The sequence below is a fragment of the Moschus berezovskii genome, chromosome 11 (assembly GCF_049115385.1).
Source record: "Moschus berezovskii isolate FMDL1 chromosome 11, NW_MosBer_1.0, whole genome shotgun sequence".
In the NCBI taxonomy this organism is placed as follows: Eukaryota; Metazoa; Chordata; class Mammalia; order Artiodactyla; family Moschidae; genus Moschus; species Moschus berezovskii.
In genome coordinates, this window is record NC_142470.1 from 7,321,724 (window position 1) to 7,337,706 (window position 15,983).

The window sequence follows — 15,983 nt, forward strand, 5'->3', positions numbered from 1 at the left end:
CCCCGAGTGCCGGTGTCACGCCCCACTCACCACCCCTGTTCAGCCCCGGGATCCTGCCCTCCCTGCCGACCCCCCCAGCACTCCTCGCTCGGGGGGCCCCTCAACGCTCGCTCCTTCTCGGGGGCCCAGGAGCGTCGGCCCCTCGCGCGCCTCCAGCCCCCGCTTCCCCATGCTGAGGCGCCCCCCACACACCACACCCCTTCCCCGCCCCCACGCCCAGCACCGCCCCCGAGCCGCCACGCCACAGCGGCCCCTCCGCCCTACCTGACGGCGTCTGCCGCTCGCCCTCAGCCATCTTCCCCTCGCCGGGAGCCGGCCGGGACGCCTGCAGTACCCACTCCCTTTTCACCCCTGCACCACCCCGCCTTGCCCCGGCCCCACCACGCGCTCAGGGCTTGCTGAAGAGAAACGAGCCTCGGCAGGCTATAACCGAAAACCGAGAATTAAAGTCACCGCAGCGAAGACGTCCGCCATGTTGGTGCGGGGCACTCAGGGAGCATGCCCAGCAACGGCCGGCGCGGGGCGGCGCGCTCAGCGCTGGGGGCGGCGGCCATGTTGGTGCGGGGCGCCGGCGAGCATGCGCACCAACGGCCGGCGCGGGGCGGCGCGCTCAGCGTGGGGGGGGCGGGGGGCGGCCGCCATGTTGGTGCGGGGCGCCGGCGAGCATGCGCACCAACCGCCGGCGCGGGGCGGCGCGCTCAGCGTGGGGGCGGCGGCCATGTTAGTGCGGGGCGCCGGCGAGCATGCGCACTAGCATGCCCGCCGCCCGACGCTCCAACAGCCTGCCAGGAGGGCGCTGGGAGCGCGGCAGCCATGCTTTTGCGGGGCGGTCCCCACCTGTCATCTTCGAGCCGGGCTCTGACCCGACCCCGAGGACCATTAGAAGACCTGCCTCTGTCAACGTGGTAGTGTTTTCCTACCACTCTGAGGGCAGCGCTCAAGGCCCCCAAAAGGACTGAGGGGGGTGCACCCCACTGCCTCCCACAGTTTGTGGCCGCCTTAATGGAGGTGGGAGAGGGCGAACCGGACGGCGGTCTCCGCCTCGCTCCTCTTCCCGTTTCCACCGCCTCGCGGCGTTCCCCAGCCGCTCATTACGCCCCGACCCCGCCCCGCGCTCGCGGCTTAGCCTCCGGGGCCGCCACCGCCCCGAGGCCCCGCCCCACGAGTCCGCCTCTCCCGGGCCGCCCGCCCGCCCGGCCCGGCGGGTGGGCGCGGGGCCGCCTCTACCGGCTAGCGGCCGTGACTCGGCGACCTTGGCCCGGAGGCCCTAGGAGGGACCCACCGGCGGCGGCGGGGGCGGCGCGGACTTTGCCCAGCGCGTCGGACGGAGCGGACTCTGAGTCCGCGGGCGGGCCGCAGAGATGTTGGCATTCGCTGCCAGGACCGTGGTGAGTGTGGCCGGGCAGCCAGCCTGGCGGGCCCTGGAGCGGGGCGGGCGGGCCGCGGACGGGGCCAGCAGCGCAGCTACGCCCGAGTGGGAAAACCGGCCGTCGAGGCGCTGGGGCCCGGCGGCCGGTGTCCAACCCAGCTAGGAGCTGCTGGGGTGGGGTCAGCAGGTGGGCTAACCCCGTTTGGCAGAGCGGGAGACTGAGGCTCAAGGTCAAGAGGCTTTTTGTGGCACTAAATTCCAGCGACCCGGAAAAGACAGGACCCTGGCTTCGGGCAGCACCTCCACCCTTAGACCTAGAGCCGAGGAGCGGAGAGACCAGCAATGTCTCTCCATGGCTATTCTCTGACTCACACACGTGTCCGCGACTCAGCCTGAGCCATTTCTTCCCCGGCCACTTCTCCAACCCCATCCAGTTGGTCACCCTCCCTGGGTTGATCAAATGGCCCCTCGGGAACTGTGTTGTGGCCAGAGACACTCCAGTGAAGGCATCAAGCTGAGCTGCTCAGAAAGTCCTCCGAATTGGCGGAAGACAGCAGGTGGAAGCCCCACGCCCCCAACTTCCACTAGCACCTCCCCGCAACTTGATTAGCATCTACAAACCCCTACCCCTCCACCCCTCCTCCCACCCCCAACCTTCCCCAGGGCAGCTTGGAGCAGGTGTCGCAGCTCTCTGATTTAGATCCGTCTCCGCTCTACTCCTAGTATCTCTCTATTCCCCTGTGTTTGTGCCAAGAAGGATATTTAGATACTGTCAGGCCCCGAGGGTTGAGATACTAATCTATTCTCCCAGAGGCTTTTCCAGATATTTCAGGGCCCCAGAGTTCCACCTCTTCCTTGCTGGCACCACCTGAGCCGTGTTCCCATCCCACAGATGGTCTCTAGGTCATCCTAATGACCTGATCCCTGCCAGGAAAACTGAGGCAAAAAGAGATTTGGCCTGCCTTCCCTGGTCAGGTGACTCAAATCTAGCCCAATCCCAAAGCCAGCATTCTTTGGTTTATTTTTAATGCCCAAAGGACTCTATTGGCAACCTCCCAGCTGAATGAACCACACCTCAAGAGAACTAGACTTTAGGGAAAGGGAAGGGTGGCCCAGAAGGGATCAGATGTCCTGGAGGGAAATGCCCACTGGCTGCCCCTTCCCGGGGTCTGCTCCTCGGCTCCATCCCCAGTTTTCAGGACCACATTCACGGTTACAGTATAACCTCGGTGGTCAAGCAGTTTCTGTTCTCCAGCCAAGTATTCCCTCATCACACAGACCGATGCACGTTCCAGCAGGTGAAGTTTTAATACCTTTTGGCCCGACTCCCTGTCACTGGGCCCATCCAGGGAAGAAAGGGAAAAGTTTTCCAGGTTTCCTTCTCCTCCAGTGCACCGCGTTATCCCTTTCACCTGTTCTCCATTCCTCCACTTCTGGAAGCTGGGGAGGGTGGAGCCACAAGCCCAGATGCCACCACAACCGCTGCAGCCACTACCCCGTCTGCGTCCTCCTGAATCTTGGCTCTTGTCTTCTCTTTCCAGCCCGGGCAAGTGGCTGCCTCTTGCTAGGTTCTGCTCACCCACTTGGTAGCAAGTTAGGCTTAGAGATCCAGCCCAAGAGGCAGACAGACAGGGCTCAGAACCTCAGTCCTGCCATGGAGAACGGGCAGCAAAAAGAGAAGGTATGAAACGGAGCCTCTGCCGCTTGCCTGCCCACTGCTGCCAGCAGCCTTGGACCTTCTTGTGTCTCTCTCTCTCTGCTAGCAGAGCCTCTAGACTCTCCCTCTGTGCCAACTCTCACTCTCCTGCCAGGCCACTCAGCTCTCTCTTGGCACAGCACTGTCCCCATGCCACCCCTCTCCCCAACCCACAAACAGGAAAAAGCCCAAAGGTACTGTTGTCGTCTAGCTCTATCTGATTTTCTCTTCTTCCCTCCTATTTCTCAACCTGGTAAGGGTGGGAGACAAGGAGGTGGGGACCTCCGGAAGGGAGCCATCACCTCACCGCTGGCTGGCTCATTGTCCCAGGGTCCCAGGGTGAGAAAGGCGGGGCCCTATGCATCCAACAGGTGAGAGACCCCTCTGATCTCTGCTGCCCCTGGCAGGTGCCATCCATCCTGACTTGGTTCTTCTGAGCCCTGCCATGATCAGTGGCCCGTCCCCACCCTCCCCCATCCCTACCTGCATTTCCAGGCCCCTAAGAGGCGGAGAAGGCAATGGCAAGCCACTCCAGTATTCTTGCCTAGAAAATCCCATGGACAGAGGAGCCTGGTAGGCTGCAGTCCATGGGGTCGCTACGAGTCAGACATGACTGAGCGACTTCACTTTCACTTTTCACTTTCACACATTGGGGAAGGAAATGGCAACCCACTCCAGTGTTCTTGCCTGGAGAATCCCAGGGACGGGGGAGCCTGGTGGGCTTCCGTCTGTGGGGTCACACAGAGTCGGACACGACTGCAGTGACTTAGCAGCAGCAGCAGAAGAGGCGGAGACACCTACAGCTCAAGGGCTGGGACACCAGGGCAGGCCCCACCCACGAGGCTGTCTCTGACACCAGGAACGGGCACATAAGTGCCCAGGACTTCAGCTTTGGGAGTGCCAGGGTCTCCCAGAGCTGGTGAGAGAATGAGCAGGATGTTCTGCTGTCTGCAGGTGAAGCCCCTGGGCCGCCTCAAGCCCTCCTCCTTGATGAAGGTTTCCAGTCGCTTTAAGGCACACCAGGACTCGCTCCCCCGGCTGCCCGTGCCCCCACTTCAGCAGACCCTGGACCATTATCTCAAGGCGCTGCAGCCCATCGTGAGTGAGGAGGAATGGGCCCAAACCAAGCAGCTGGTGGAAGAGTTCCAGACAGCAGGCGGCGTGGGGGAGCGCCTGCAGAAGGGGCTGGAGCGCAGGGCCAGGAAGATGGAGAACTGGGTGAGTGAGAAGGCAGGGGGCACACCAGTCCCTTTGGCGCATGTGGAGGGTGAGGGGAGCAGGGCCACTCCCAGGAGGCCTGGGTCGTTGTGAGCGCCCCTCCTGTGGCCTGTTGCTGGCTGCACACCCCCAGTTTTCCACCACAGGCTGCGCTGGTGCATCCATTTGCACCATGGAGTTTCCGGAGCACTTACTCTGTGCCCAGCACCGAGTAGGGTGCTAGGTGAGCAAGAAGGACATTGTCAAAAACCTGTTGGAATTGACATTCACGTAGAGCAGGGAGAGGACACGTGTGAGGGAACCAGGTCATATCAGGCAATACAGTTCTGTCGAGTGAAAAGGACAAAGCCAGTGTGAGGGTGGAGAACAGTAGCTTCTTCGTTCCGAAGGGGCAGGGAGGACAGGGCAGAGGTGGTGCTGGGTCTGAGTCAGACAGAGGGAACAGCACAGGCAAAGGTGGAAACAGCTGGCGGGTTCAGGGATGGAGGCTGAAGTGGGGTGCAAGGGCAGAGTAGGGGCCCCAGGAAGCCCCTGGACTTGAGCTCAGTGGGAGGGGGCTGCAGGGTGATCTATTGACAATGACTGACTGTCCTGGTTCTGTGTCTCAGTCTTTCACAAAGGTGTGTTCAGCGTGTGCCGATGTGTCTGCACTGGTGCCCCAGGCACTTTTCTGTGTTCATCTCACACCCAGCATGAACTTAGGACTGCTGTGCTGGTGGGAAGGAAGCGCGGGTGGGAACAGGAGCCCGTGGGCAGGCTGGCGGGGAGAGGATGGGAAGTCATTCGGTCCAGGATATGTTTTGGCGTCAGTGGCGCTTGCTGATGGGGCTGGGGGGTGGACAGTCCAGGCCTAAAGCAACTATGTGCCGGGAGGGAAGGAGGGTCGTTGAACGAGGGATGAATGAAGTGTGTAGAGAGAACCAGAGATCGGTCTGGCCGTGGAAAGTGAGAGGCGCTGTGAGGGAGTAGGTGGGAGGGCAGGGGCTGCACAGAGAGGAGGCAGGAGACGTCAGCCGGCCACCAGCATAGACAAACCTTAGCAGGTCAGGATCTTACCGCGTCTGGGATCTGGCAGTTTTCTGACTTTGTTTAGCCAGAACTGTTACTTCAGACTTATAAAGGAGTGGGAGCACCACCTCCTCTCCACTCACGGGCCCTTGAGAGTTCTGCTCCTGCTTAGCAGATTTTCACTGAGGGAATGCCCGCATCTGCAGGGGCTCCCCTGGATTCCAGAGCTCTGGTCAGAGGCTCTGAGATCTCCAGGGCTGTGGGGGCACCTGGCTGAAGGGCAGCCCAACCTGTCTGCCCCTCCCCATCTACAGATAAGGAAACTGAGGCCCAGGGAAATGAATTGAAGAGCCACACAGCAGTGCTCAAGGAGGCTCCAAGCTAGACTGAAGGGCCTGGCTGATCGGGGACCATGTCTCCAGGTCACAGATCAGCAGAGAGCAGTTGGTTACGGGCCTGCTGTGTGACCTGGGCACATTGCCCTTGTTCACCCCTTGCCAGGGGCCCATGGCAAGCAGTTTCCCAAGGGGAGTCCGTGTGGTAAGAGGCACGTCCTACTGCATTTAAGGTGGATGAGGAAGCACAGTGGCAGCTGAGTCTCCAGGATTGAGGGACCTGCCACAAAGAGGCTTGTGCTGGGGGGAATGTGTAGTGGGGGCAGTATTGCTGTCAGCACATAAGGTTCAAGGGTGATGGTCACCTGCAGGTCCCAAGACAGGAGCCTTTAGCTGCATATCCATGGAAATACCCCACCCTGGGCAGAGGCTGGCCAGCCTAGTAGAGAGTCACCTACATCTTGTCACTAGTACAGTGATCTGTCTTTCCAGAGGCTCTGAGATGTCCGGGGCTGTGTTCCAGAGTGCCCTGACCTTGAGATCCAGGTGGCTGTCCATTACCTAGTCTGACAGCAACAAAGCTGAGGGCACAGAGGATCAAGGTTTCTGAGGGCTCCTGGTTCCTTAGAGTATGCCCACCTGAGACGGGCAGAAACTTACTCATCAGACTTTGTTTTCATATCATCTTCTCTCTTGTTTCCTTTCTATCAGACGTACATTTTTATTTTCTAAAAGTACTAAAATCATTGACCTGAAATATGTGAGAGAAGGAAAAGTGACTGCTGTTTCTGCCTCTGTTCTTCCCCCAACCCCAGGTTTCCTGGCAGTCTTTTTTTCCTTGACAGTGTTGCCCGATTCCCCTTGCTAATGCTGACTGGCTCCGTTAGAGGGACGAGGATGGATCGCTGCGGGGTTTACAGGACCGGGGACTTCTGGATCTGAGCATTCAGTTTGAAAATCTGTGCTCACTAGAGAGGGCAGAGGGCACCTAGCCAGCTCTGTTGGCCCTGGTAGCGAAGGGGCAACCAGGTCCCCATCCATCCCTCCTCACGGGCTCTTGTCCTTCCCCAGCTGTCCGACTGGTGGCTCAAAACAGCCTACCTCCAGTACCGCCAGCCCCTGGTCATCCACTCCAGCCCTGGTGTGATGCTGCCAAAGCAGGACTTTGTGGATCGGCAGGGCCAGCTCCGGTGAGTCGCCAAGGTTGGGGCGGAGCTCTGGACCTTCCAGGGCCCTGATGTCCACTTCCCCCAGGAGAACAGAGGGGCCCCAGCCCTGTTCATTATCTTTCATCTCCACAGATAGCCTTAGGAAGTAGGCAGCATCATCCCTGTTTTATAGGTAGGGAAACTGAGGCTAAGAGCAGTGAAGGGACCTGCCCAAGATCACCTTTCAGGATTGACTGACCTGGACTAGAAGCAGAATCTTCCTGACTCTTGTTAACCACCAACTGCAGACTAGGACTCCTCCCTTCCCCTGAACCTGAGGCTACCACTCACCCCAGTTCTGACACTTCACCCGCTCCTTCCCACTTTCCTCAGCCAGCCACAAGGGTGACCTTTGTACACAGTCCCGTTTTCCACATTCGGCCCTGTCACTTTGTCTTGGCCTCTATTCCAGTTCTACCAGGGATAAAAATACCAGTGACAAGATCTCCTGCCCAAGGACTCGTCAGTCTCTCAGGGCCATATCTGCTTCTCTTAAAGGGACCAGGGCACCCCAGGAAGGACCAGGGGGTCAAGACCAGAAGCTCTAGCCAGCAGTCCCCGTGTTGGGGGCCAGGAGCACCCCCATGTATCAGGCATGGTTGATGTGGCCCAGACGGTTCAGGGAAGAAGGTGCAGGTTGACTGAAGTGGCCTGGGGGACACACAGGCCCCAAAACAGGAAGAGATCTAAGAGAGGGGACACCTCAAGCCACTGTCCCCCGAGTCATCCTTCACCTTCCCCCACAGTTCGAGGTCCCTCCCTAACTGATGCTTCAGAACAGGGAGAAGGCCTTCCAGGCTCCAGGCTGTGGTTCAGGGCCTCCGACCCTCTGAGGATGGAGTCAGAGGACATGGCTCGTAATCCAGCCATCGTCATGCTGCTCAGTAGTACCAAAATCCTGCCAGTTGCTTGACCAACACATTATCCTAATCCCTTTCCCCAGAGATTATGCAGAGTGAGACAGGAATACAGGTTCTCCACTTGAACTCCTTCAGGCTCTTTCAGCAGTGAGAGGAGTGAAGCAACTTCCTTCTGGCTGTCCACACTGTTTGCTGATCTTTACTTTGTCCCTCCAGGTTCGCTGCCAAATTAATCGAGGGTGTGTTGGATTTCAAGGCCATGATTGACAAGTGAGTGGCACTATCCCGACTCTGTCACCTCCCACCTGGACTGCCTAATTACTACAGCCACTCCTGCAGCCCAGCCCCACCCGCTGCCTGACTGCTGAGCAGGCCCAGAGCTCAGTGGCTTTCACTTCCTGCTGACCTAGCCTCTTTGTTTATTGGGGAGGCAGAGCATGGTGATCGGGACACCTGGGTCCTCAGCTCCAGCTGCCGTGACCTCCTCCAGGGGACCCTCTCCCAAGAGATCCCTGGAATTGACGTCCCAGCTGAAAAGGGGACCCCAGGGGATGACTCACTGCTTCATCTTCCCTGTGGCAAAGCGAAGCCCAGAGAAGGGAAGGGAGTTTCCAGGGTGACTCACAAGCCGGGTGGCTCTCAGTCCTCCCGACCCAGTCGGCCTCCAACAACCACCCCCCTTCCCCTCTTCCCATGCTGAGTGGGAGGGTGGGCACCAAGGGGCCCAGCACTGCTTGTGTGAGCCCCACTGCCCAACCCAGCCTGCAGCCAGACCCAGCAGCTCCCTATGGATCCCACCTACCTCCCTGTCCCTCTGCCCCTGCAGCGAGACCCTGCCCGTGGAGTACCTGGGGGGCAAGCCACTGTGCATGAACCAGTACTATCAGATCCTGTCGTCCTGCCGCGTGCCGGGCCCCAAGCAGGACTTGGTCGCCAAGTTCGACAGGACCAAGAAGCCGCCTATGCACATCACCGTGGTGCACAACTACCAAGTGGGTGGTCCCCCTGCGGCTGTTCAGCCCCCACACTGTTGCAGGAAGGAGAGGGGCAGGGCTCAGAGTCAGCTTCCCCAACACACTTGCCCACGTGCCCTTGGAACAGGCAGGCCCTGGGCCTCTTCTCTCCACTGGGTATCCAGACAGGCCCCGACCCGGGGGAGGCCCGGAAGGGCTAGGGCCTGGTCACCCTGGGGAGAGAAGTGCCTTCCTTGCCCTCCGCCTGACGCCGTCCCCTCATCTGGGCTGGGAGGTGACCGCTGCCTGTCTGAGGCCCCCACAAAACCCCTTCTCTCCACCTGCCTGTGCCCGGACAGTTTTTTGAGTTGGATGTGTACCACAGCGATGGGACACCCCTGACCTCGGATCAGATCTTCACACAGCTGGAGAAGATCTGGAACTCGTCACTGCAAACCAACAAGGAGCCTGTGGGCATCCTCACCTCCAACCACCGTAACTCCTGGGCCAAGGCCTACAGCACCCTCATCAAAGGTACCCACACCAGGCCCCAGCAGACCCTGTCACGCTGAATCCCCTCGACTCAGAGCGGGCGCTGTTAGCCCCATTACACATAAAGGGAAACCTCGGTTGGGTTCAGTTAGTTTTTTCTTTCTGTTCAGGAGCAAGTTGCAGTGAGAGTGCATCCTCTGACTGAGGAGCCCACCTTCACATCCCCTCTGAATCCCATGTTGGGCAAGGGCATCGTCCCCAGAATCCAAACCCGTGTTGGATCCCCAGCTGCCTTACCAGGTCTCTCTGTGACCTGGTCTTTTGTTTCCTGCTTTCTGAAGGAGGGCAGCAGTGCCTCATGGGGTGCTCTGGGGCTACAGGGCTCTGTTAAAGGAAACTCTGGAGGCCTCCCCAGGCCTAACCCTCACCCCCCCCCCCACACACACACACACGTCCCCACAGACAAGGTGAACCGGGAGTCAGTGCATTCCATCCAGAGGAGCATTTTCACCGTGTGCCTGGACGCACCCATGCCGCGGGTCTCGGAAGACACGTACCGCAGCCAGGTGGCGGGCCAGATGCTGCACGGGGGCGGCAGCAAGCTCAACAGCGGCAACCGCTGGTTCGACAAAACACTGCAGGTGAGGAGCTGGCAGGGCCAGGACTCCCACCCCCAACCCGCACCCAGGCTCAGCCCACTGCCGCCTCAGGACTTCCCATCCCTCCCCTGGACTCCGGCGTCCCTGGCTTCCCAGCTTGTAAAGCAGGGGGAAACCAGCAGGTGGACGCGGCTGTAATTAGTAGCACCCAACCTGTCTTTCCCAAGCCTGGCCTGGTAACCCCTGTCACCTCCAACACATCCATCCGTGATCAGGGAGAGCCTGGAATGTGGGGCCAGGCTGAGCGGCACAGTCTTGGTCATGACTTTCGCTCTTATCTGTGAAATGGGGTAGTGGTAGGACTCCTGGGAACAAACGGTAGGTACGAGGACCCAGAAAGGTCCACAGGATGTGCTTAGCGTGACCTGGGACAGGTGTCCCAAAGTCCTCGGTGAGTGTTAGCTGTTATGAATAAAAGTAATAAGTCAGCCAAAGTTCTTGAGATGGTTCAGAGCCCCGCCCCCCCAGGGGACCCTGCAGGAGAATGGCTGCCGAGGCCTGGAGCTGTCAGGGACCCCATCTCCCCTGCAGTTCATCGTGGCGGAAGATGGCGCCTGTGGGCTCGTCTACGAGCATGCGGCGGCCGAGGGGCCCCCCATCGTCTCCCTCTTGGACCACATCATCGAGTTCACGTGAGTGTGGGTCTCCCGCTTTCCAGCCAGTTCTCCAGCTCCTGATGACAGGTGACACAGGTGACAGACGAACTCTCAGAGGAGGAATGGCCTTCTCCCTTGTGCTGGGAATCTGCTTCTTCAGAGGAAGCCAGAAGGGGGCGTGGGTTTCAGAGTCCGTCAGAGCTGTGTTTGCATTCTGGCTCTGCCATTTCTCAGCTCAGTGACCTTGGACAAGTCCCTTCTTCTCCTCCAAGAGTCTCCCTGGACTGGTTCACTCCTCCCCATCGTAATCCCGGGGATGGACCCAGGCTCCGGAGGCTCCTGGCAGGAGCCTGAGACCCTCACATCCTGTGCAGGAAGAAGCCGGAACTCGTGCGGTCTCCCATGGTTCCCCTGCCCATGCCCAAGAAGCTGCGGTTCAACATCACGCCCGAGATCAAGAGCGACATTGAGAAGGCCAAGCAGAATCTCAGCATGTGAGTGCTGGGAGGGGCTCCTTCAGCCGGAAGAAGAGCCAGCTCTGCCGTGGTGCGCGCTGGTTCAGAGACTGCCCTCGGCCCCGCTGTGGGGTCGGCAGAGACTGCTGGGCACCTGCTCACCTCCCGCCCTCGCCCCCCCCCAGCATGATCCAGGACCTGGACATCACGGTGACGGTGTTCCACCACTTCGGAAAGGACTTCCCCAAGTCGGAGAAGCTGAGCCCGGACGCCTTCATCCAGATGGCACTGCAGCTGGCCTACTACAGGTGCACGCCACCCCCGGGAGGGAGCAGGAAGCCTGCGGGCAGCTGGAGGGACCTGCCGGGGCTGAGCCCAGCACCTTTCCCACCCAGGATCTACGGGCAGGCCTGCGCCACCTACGAAAGCGCCTCTCTGCGCATGTTCCACCTGGGCCGGACCGACACCATCCGCTCGGCCTCCGTGGACTCGCTGACCTTTGTCAAGGCCATGGATGATCCCAGTGTGATGGTGAGAGGTCGGGGGCAAGGGTGGGAGAGCTGGGCCTGAGCCTTTCTCCCTCCCTACCCCTTCTGTCAGCGCACATTGAGCACCTGCCATGCTCCAGCCCTGTGGCGGACGCTGGGCATCTCATGGAGGATGGAGCCATGAATTTATTGGTGCAGAGCTTTCTGTCAGCCAGAGAGAAGAGGGAACTCCAGTGGACCCTTGAGCAACTCAGGGGTTTGGGGCACCACACAGTTGAAACTCCCCATGTCCCTTTGTAGTCATTCTCTGTATCTGTGGTTGTGCGTCTGCAGGCCCAGCCCTCCGTGGGCTGTCATGCTGCTGTGTTTTTTTGACGGAAGTCCACATATAAGTAGGCCTATATAGTTCAAACCGAGTTGTTCAAGGGTCAGCCATCAGCACTGAGCACTTACCCTGTATCAAGCCTTGGCTGGGGACTGACGAGTCTGTGCTCTCCAGGAGAACAGAACCTGGAGTGGGGAGTGGGCCCCTGAGGAGGGAGCAGGGACAGGAAGCGTCAGCGCCCTCTCCCCCTCACCTAGGAGCACGAGAAGGTGGAGCTGCTGCGGAAGGCCGTGCAGGCCCACCGAGCTTACACTGACCGGGTGAGCCAACAGCCCCCATCCCTGCTCCCTTGGCCCTGGGCATGACCTACCAGCCTGTCCATCCCTGTAGCAAATCGCTGCTCCCCTTAGCGTCAGGCACCCCTACCTTAAGCACTGGGGCACTTGGAGCAAAGTTGAACATCCCCATTCTACAGTGGGAGAAACCAAACTGCCCTGGGCCCAGGTTGGCCTCTAGATCTTGTGTCAGGTGCTTTCCCTGCTGCCCTAGTGTCCAGGATGCTGAGGGTGTGCATGGTCTGGCAGACCGCAGGGTGCCTGCCCTCTGACAGCTGGGGCTGCAGTCCAGGGGTGGAGGTCCAGTTCCCAGCCTGACCCTGAGTGCCTGCACATGCCAGGCTTTGCCCATGTTATGCTCAGGCAGCTCCTTCGATCGGTGCCACCCTACAGAGGGAGTTCAGTGACTGTCCCTATCTCACAGATGAAGACACTGAGGCTCCAAGACGTCAGTGACCTGCCGAGGTCCCACAGCCAGGATGGGGCCGGGCTACCCAGCTGCAGGCCTGTGCTCTTAGGCTGTACTTTCCGGCCTCCCTGGAGGGAGGGGAGTCCCTCGGCCTCAGTTTCCCCATCTGTGAAGTGAGGGCTTTCCTGCACAGCTGTTCTGGTCTCACAGGTCTGAGGGCCAGTGAGTGGAAGAGCCATTGCCGCCAGAGGCTCCTAGGGAGGGCAGCAACTTGTGGGCCTACAGCCCCTGCTCCTGACAGCTCCCCTCCCGCAGGCCATCCGTGGGGAGGCCTTCGACCGGCACCTGCTGGGCCTGAAGCTGCAGGCCATCGAAGACCTAGTGAGCATGCCTGACATCTTCATGGACACCTCCTACGCCATTGCCATGCACTTCAACCTCTCCACCAGCCAGGTGAGCCGCTGCCTTAACTGCCCTGGGGTGGGATGGAACAGAAGCCACAGAGGCTATACCACGGTCACTTGGAGGTGACGTGACTCACACAGGCCCCTCCTGAAGCAGCTGAGCTCTGGGATCGGGGGCCTGGCTTCACCTCAGGCAGGCTGAAAAGGAGTCGGGACCCCTCCTCTTCCTTGGCTTCATTCACTCACTGATCAGATGCTGAAGAACATCTGATCCAGGCCAGCCTGTGCTGGGCACTGGGATACTGCCCCCAGGGGCTCACAGTCTAGGTAGGACAGTGATAGCCCACCAGGAATGTCAGGGAAATTATAGAGTGGTGACACCAGAACTGCACCCCTAAGGACTTGAGGGGAGTCAACTGTCCACTGAAGACAAGGAGAGGGCATCTCAGGCAGAGCACGGTGGGAGCCCATGTGGAAGGCAGGCTGGTGCCACCGTGGGGCTGGGATGAGAGCCTTGGTCCTGTGCCATCCTCAGGTCCCCGCCAAGACAGACTGTGTCATGTTCTTTGGGCCTGTGGTGCCAGACGGCTATGGTGTTTGCTATAACCCTATGGAGACACACATCAACTTCTCCGTGTCAGCCTACAACAGCTGTGCTGAGACCAACGCGGTCCACCTGGCGCACTATCTGGAGAAGGCGCTCCTGGACATGCGGGCTCTGCTCCAGAGCCACCCCCGGGCCAAGCTCTGAGCCCGCTGCTTGGCCTGCGAGTGCCACAGCCAGGCCACCTTGGGCTATATGCCACCCACTGGGCTGGCTCCACTCCTTTGCTCCCTCTTCCCCTGGGCCCCACAGATCGCAGTCAGGGACGGCCACCCTCAGCAGGGTCTGCAGACCCAAGCCGAGTGCCTTTCATGGGTCTTCGCCAGCACCCAGGCTGAGTCCAAAAACTGAACAGGAGGTTGGCCTGGGGAACCCAGTGTCTCACCCACCGTGGCCTCCTCCTGAGAAAGGAACTAGCTGAGCTTAGCCCCCGTGAGGGTGGGGACTGGACGGGCCCTTCCTCACTAGCTCAGCTCTGCCCAGTTTCTCTTGTCTGCACGGCCAGGCTTCGGTCTGTAGCCCAATCCCTCAACTCCCAAGGACCTAGAGATGGAATTACCTGGAGCTGGGGTCTCCAGGCCTTCCCACAGCTGAGGGGTCAGGGGATGAGGTGTGCTGGTGGTGGGGAAGCCCATTCTGCATCACAGCGCCATCCCCTTGCTCTTCTGAGGATGTGGCTCAGTGGGCCTCAGCTTGCTTGCTTTCACACAGCTTGATTCCTGAACCATGTCCTGGTTATATAACAACTTACGAGGCAGTTAATAAAGGGGAAATGTGTTGGTAAAGAGTTGTCTCAGCTGAGGAGGCAGGCAAGGCCGGGTAGGCGCCTGGCCCTGCCCTCCCCTGGCTCTCCCTGCATCTGGAAGCTGCTGTCCGGGCAGCCAGTGGGCCCAGGGGCACACCCCCAGTGGAGCCGCGCTCTTAGGCGTGGGTCAGGAAGCCCAGGGCCAGCTCAGACTTCAGAGCTCTGGGCCGGCACAGCAGCAGACCCAGGCCTGCGTCCTTCAGATACAGCCTTCCTACCTGTGACTTGGACTTCAGGTATGGACAGCTCTCTAGGGGCCTGTGGGGCCTGGGGTCTGTGGTCTGGGCCCAAGGCTTCATCTGCTGCCCAGCACTGAGCCCAGCAGGAGTGGTGTCTGAGCGGCTGTCTGACGCCAGCCCTTGCCACTGCCTGGGGCCACCCAGTCAGAACCTTGTACATGTCCCCAACCCCAGTCACCCGGCATGGACCCCGTGTCCTGCCACAGTCAACTGGGCAGCTTATGGAGAGTGGAGGGACTCTGGTCCTAGGGAAGACCCTGGCCCAGAGGAAGATGCTGAGGGTGGGAGGGACTCCCCAGCCTGGGGGTGAGGTGCTTCATGGCCTGGCTAACCTGCGACGTTCACTGAGGGAGGTTGTCTCCGTGTTTCAGAGGATTGAGCAGACTCAGGGAGAACATGCCACACGCCCAAAGCCCCAGGGAGCAAGGAGTGGAGCCCAGACCCCGTGGGGAGTGGGTGTCACCGAGGCCTGGCCGCTCCCAGCCTGGCCAGCAGGGTGGGATCTCAGCGGGGAAGAGATGCATGGGTCCACTTCAGGGACCTCGAGCAGGACCTGAAGAGAATCCCATCACGACAGCACAGAGGCCTTGCTCTGCAACTGGGGAGCGGCTGGCCCCCAGTGTCCCCAGGCTGGATCTCAGGAAGCAGGGCCCACAGCAGGAGCTGAGTACTTGCTGTGAGCCTCACTAGTGGGGAGAAGTGGGGTGGCTGCCCCAACCCAGCTGGGGGCAGTCAGGGAGGGGAGGCAGTGGTGATGCAGGCCAAGGACATGGCAGGGACACACATCGACGACTCCAGAAACTCAGGTTTTAAGAACTGCTTGGGTCTGACTACAAGGCAGGATTTTCCTCCAAAATGTTATCCTTCAGAAGTGAGGTCATCCCTTTGCATTTGGGTTGTTACAGGTCTCATACCATGGAGGCTCACTCAGTTCTGTAGAGCAGCAACATACTGCTTGAGGAAGACACATTTACCCAAAACAGCCCTAATCATTACCCTGGTGGAACTTATGGGGGAGGGGAGATTCAAAGAACCATGAAGATGTAGTCATTATCCCTGAGGGTGTGACCTATGACACAGGTCTCTGGACACACGAGGGGAGGTAAGTGTTGGGGAGATCACATACTCCTACAGGGTCAACTTCTAAAATCCAACCGTCTGAATGCTGTGCCAGTGTGTTTGGAGTAAAATGTCCAAGTACAGCACCATGCGTGAAATACAGAAGGTCCTGCCGTATCCCAAATCGCTTGTCTAGTGGACCCCGGAGAATCAGGCTGCCCAGAAATAGCGAGACCCTGCCCTGGTGACAGTGATGCAGATGAAGAAACTTTTTTTTTTGCAAAATGAATGAAAAAGAACTGTCATAAGTTTATATATTTTGTGTAATACATCATTTAAAATTTGAGAATGTAATATATAATTAATAAAATCATAAAGAATACTTGGCTTTTGCCTAGATCCTCTGGAAGTTTGTCTCCCCGGGTTAGCATGAACTTGATTTGGGCTCTCTCCACCGGGGAAGTGC

General features: G+C 59.4%; 2 protein-coding genes across 3 annotated transcripts in view; one reads left to right on the forward strand and one right to left on the reverse strand.

Annotated features, from left to right (window-relative positions):
* Positions 1-546, reverse strand: part of PTPA (protein phosphatase 2 phosphatase activator) — a 35,167-nt gene extending 34,621 nt beyond the window's left edge. Inside the window, exon 1 of the mRNA XM_055399038.2 lies at positions 265-546. Within this exon, the coding sequence (XP_055255013.1) occupies positions 265-295 (31 nt within the window). The 5' untranslated portion in view covers positions 296-546. The remainder of the gene's footprint in view (positions 1-264) is intronic.
* Positions 547-831: 285 nt separating this feature from the next.
* On the forward strand, positions 832-15,899 carry CRAT (carnitine O-acetyltransferase). 2 transcript variants are annotated; one of them, XM_055399037.2, is made up of 15 exons: positions 832-1,388; positions 2,911-3,050; positions 4,020-4,283; positions 6,698-6,816; positions 7,911-7,964; positions 8,521-8,686; positions 9,007-9,181; positions 9,602-9,780; positions 10,330-10,430; positions 10,769-10,888; positions 11,035-11,157; positions 11,245-11,380; positions 11,920-11,982; positions 12,722-12,859; positions 13,346-15,899. In XM_055399037.2, exons 2-15 carry the CDS (start codon positions 3,024-3,026, stop codon positions 13,559-13,561), a joined length of 1,881 nt encoding a protein of 626 aa, XP_055255012.1. In that variant the 5' UTR covers positions 832-1,388; positions 2,911-3,023; the 3' UTR covers positions 13,562-15,899. The 2 variants fall into 2 exon arrangements, with proteins under 2 accessions (XP_055255012.1, XP_055255011.1); XM_055399036.2 differs by lacking the exon at positions 2,911-3,050.
* Positions 15,900-15,983: the final 84 nt, after the last annotated feature.

What these genes read in the sequence shown, in the direction of transcription:
- CRAT (XM_055399037.2), top strand. Translation starts at nt 3,024, where the DNA reads ATGGAGAACGGGCAGCAAAAAGAGAAG. An exon ending in GATCGGCAGGGCCAGCTCCG is followed by an intron (nt 6,817 to 7,910) that starts GTGAGTCGCCAA and finishes TTGTCCCTCCAG; the next exon opens with GTTCGCTGCCAAATTAATCG. An exon ending in CCGTGGTGCACAACTACCAA is followed by an intron (nt 8,687 to 9,006) that starts GTGGGTGGTCCC and finishes GTGCCCGGACAG; the next exon opens with TTTTTTGAGTTGGATGTGTA.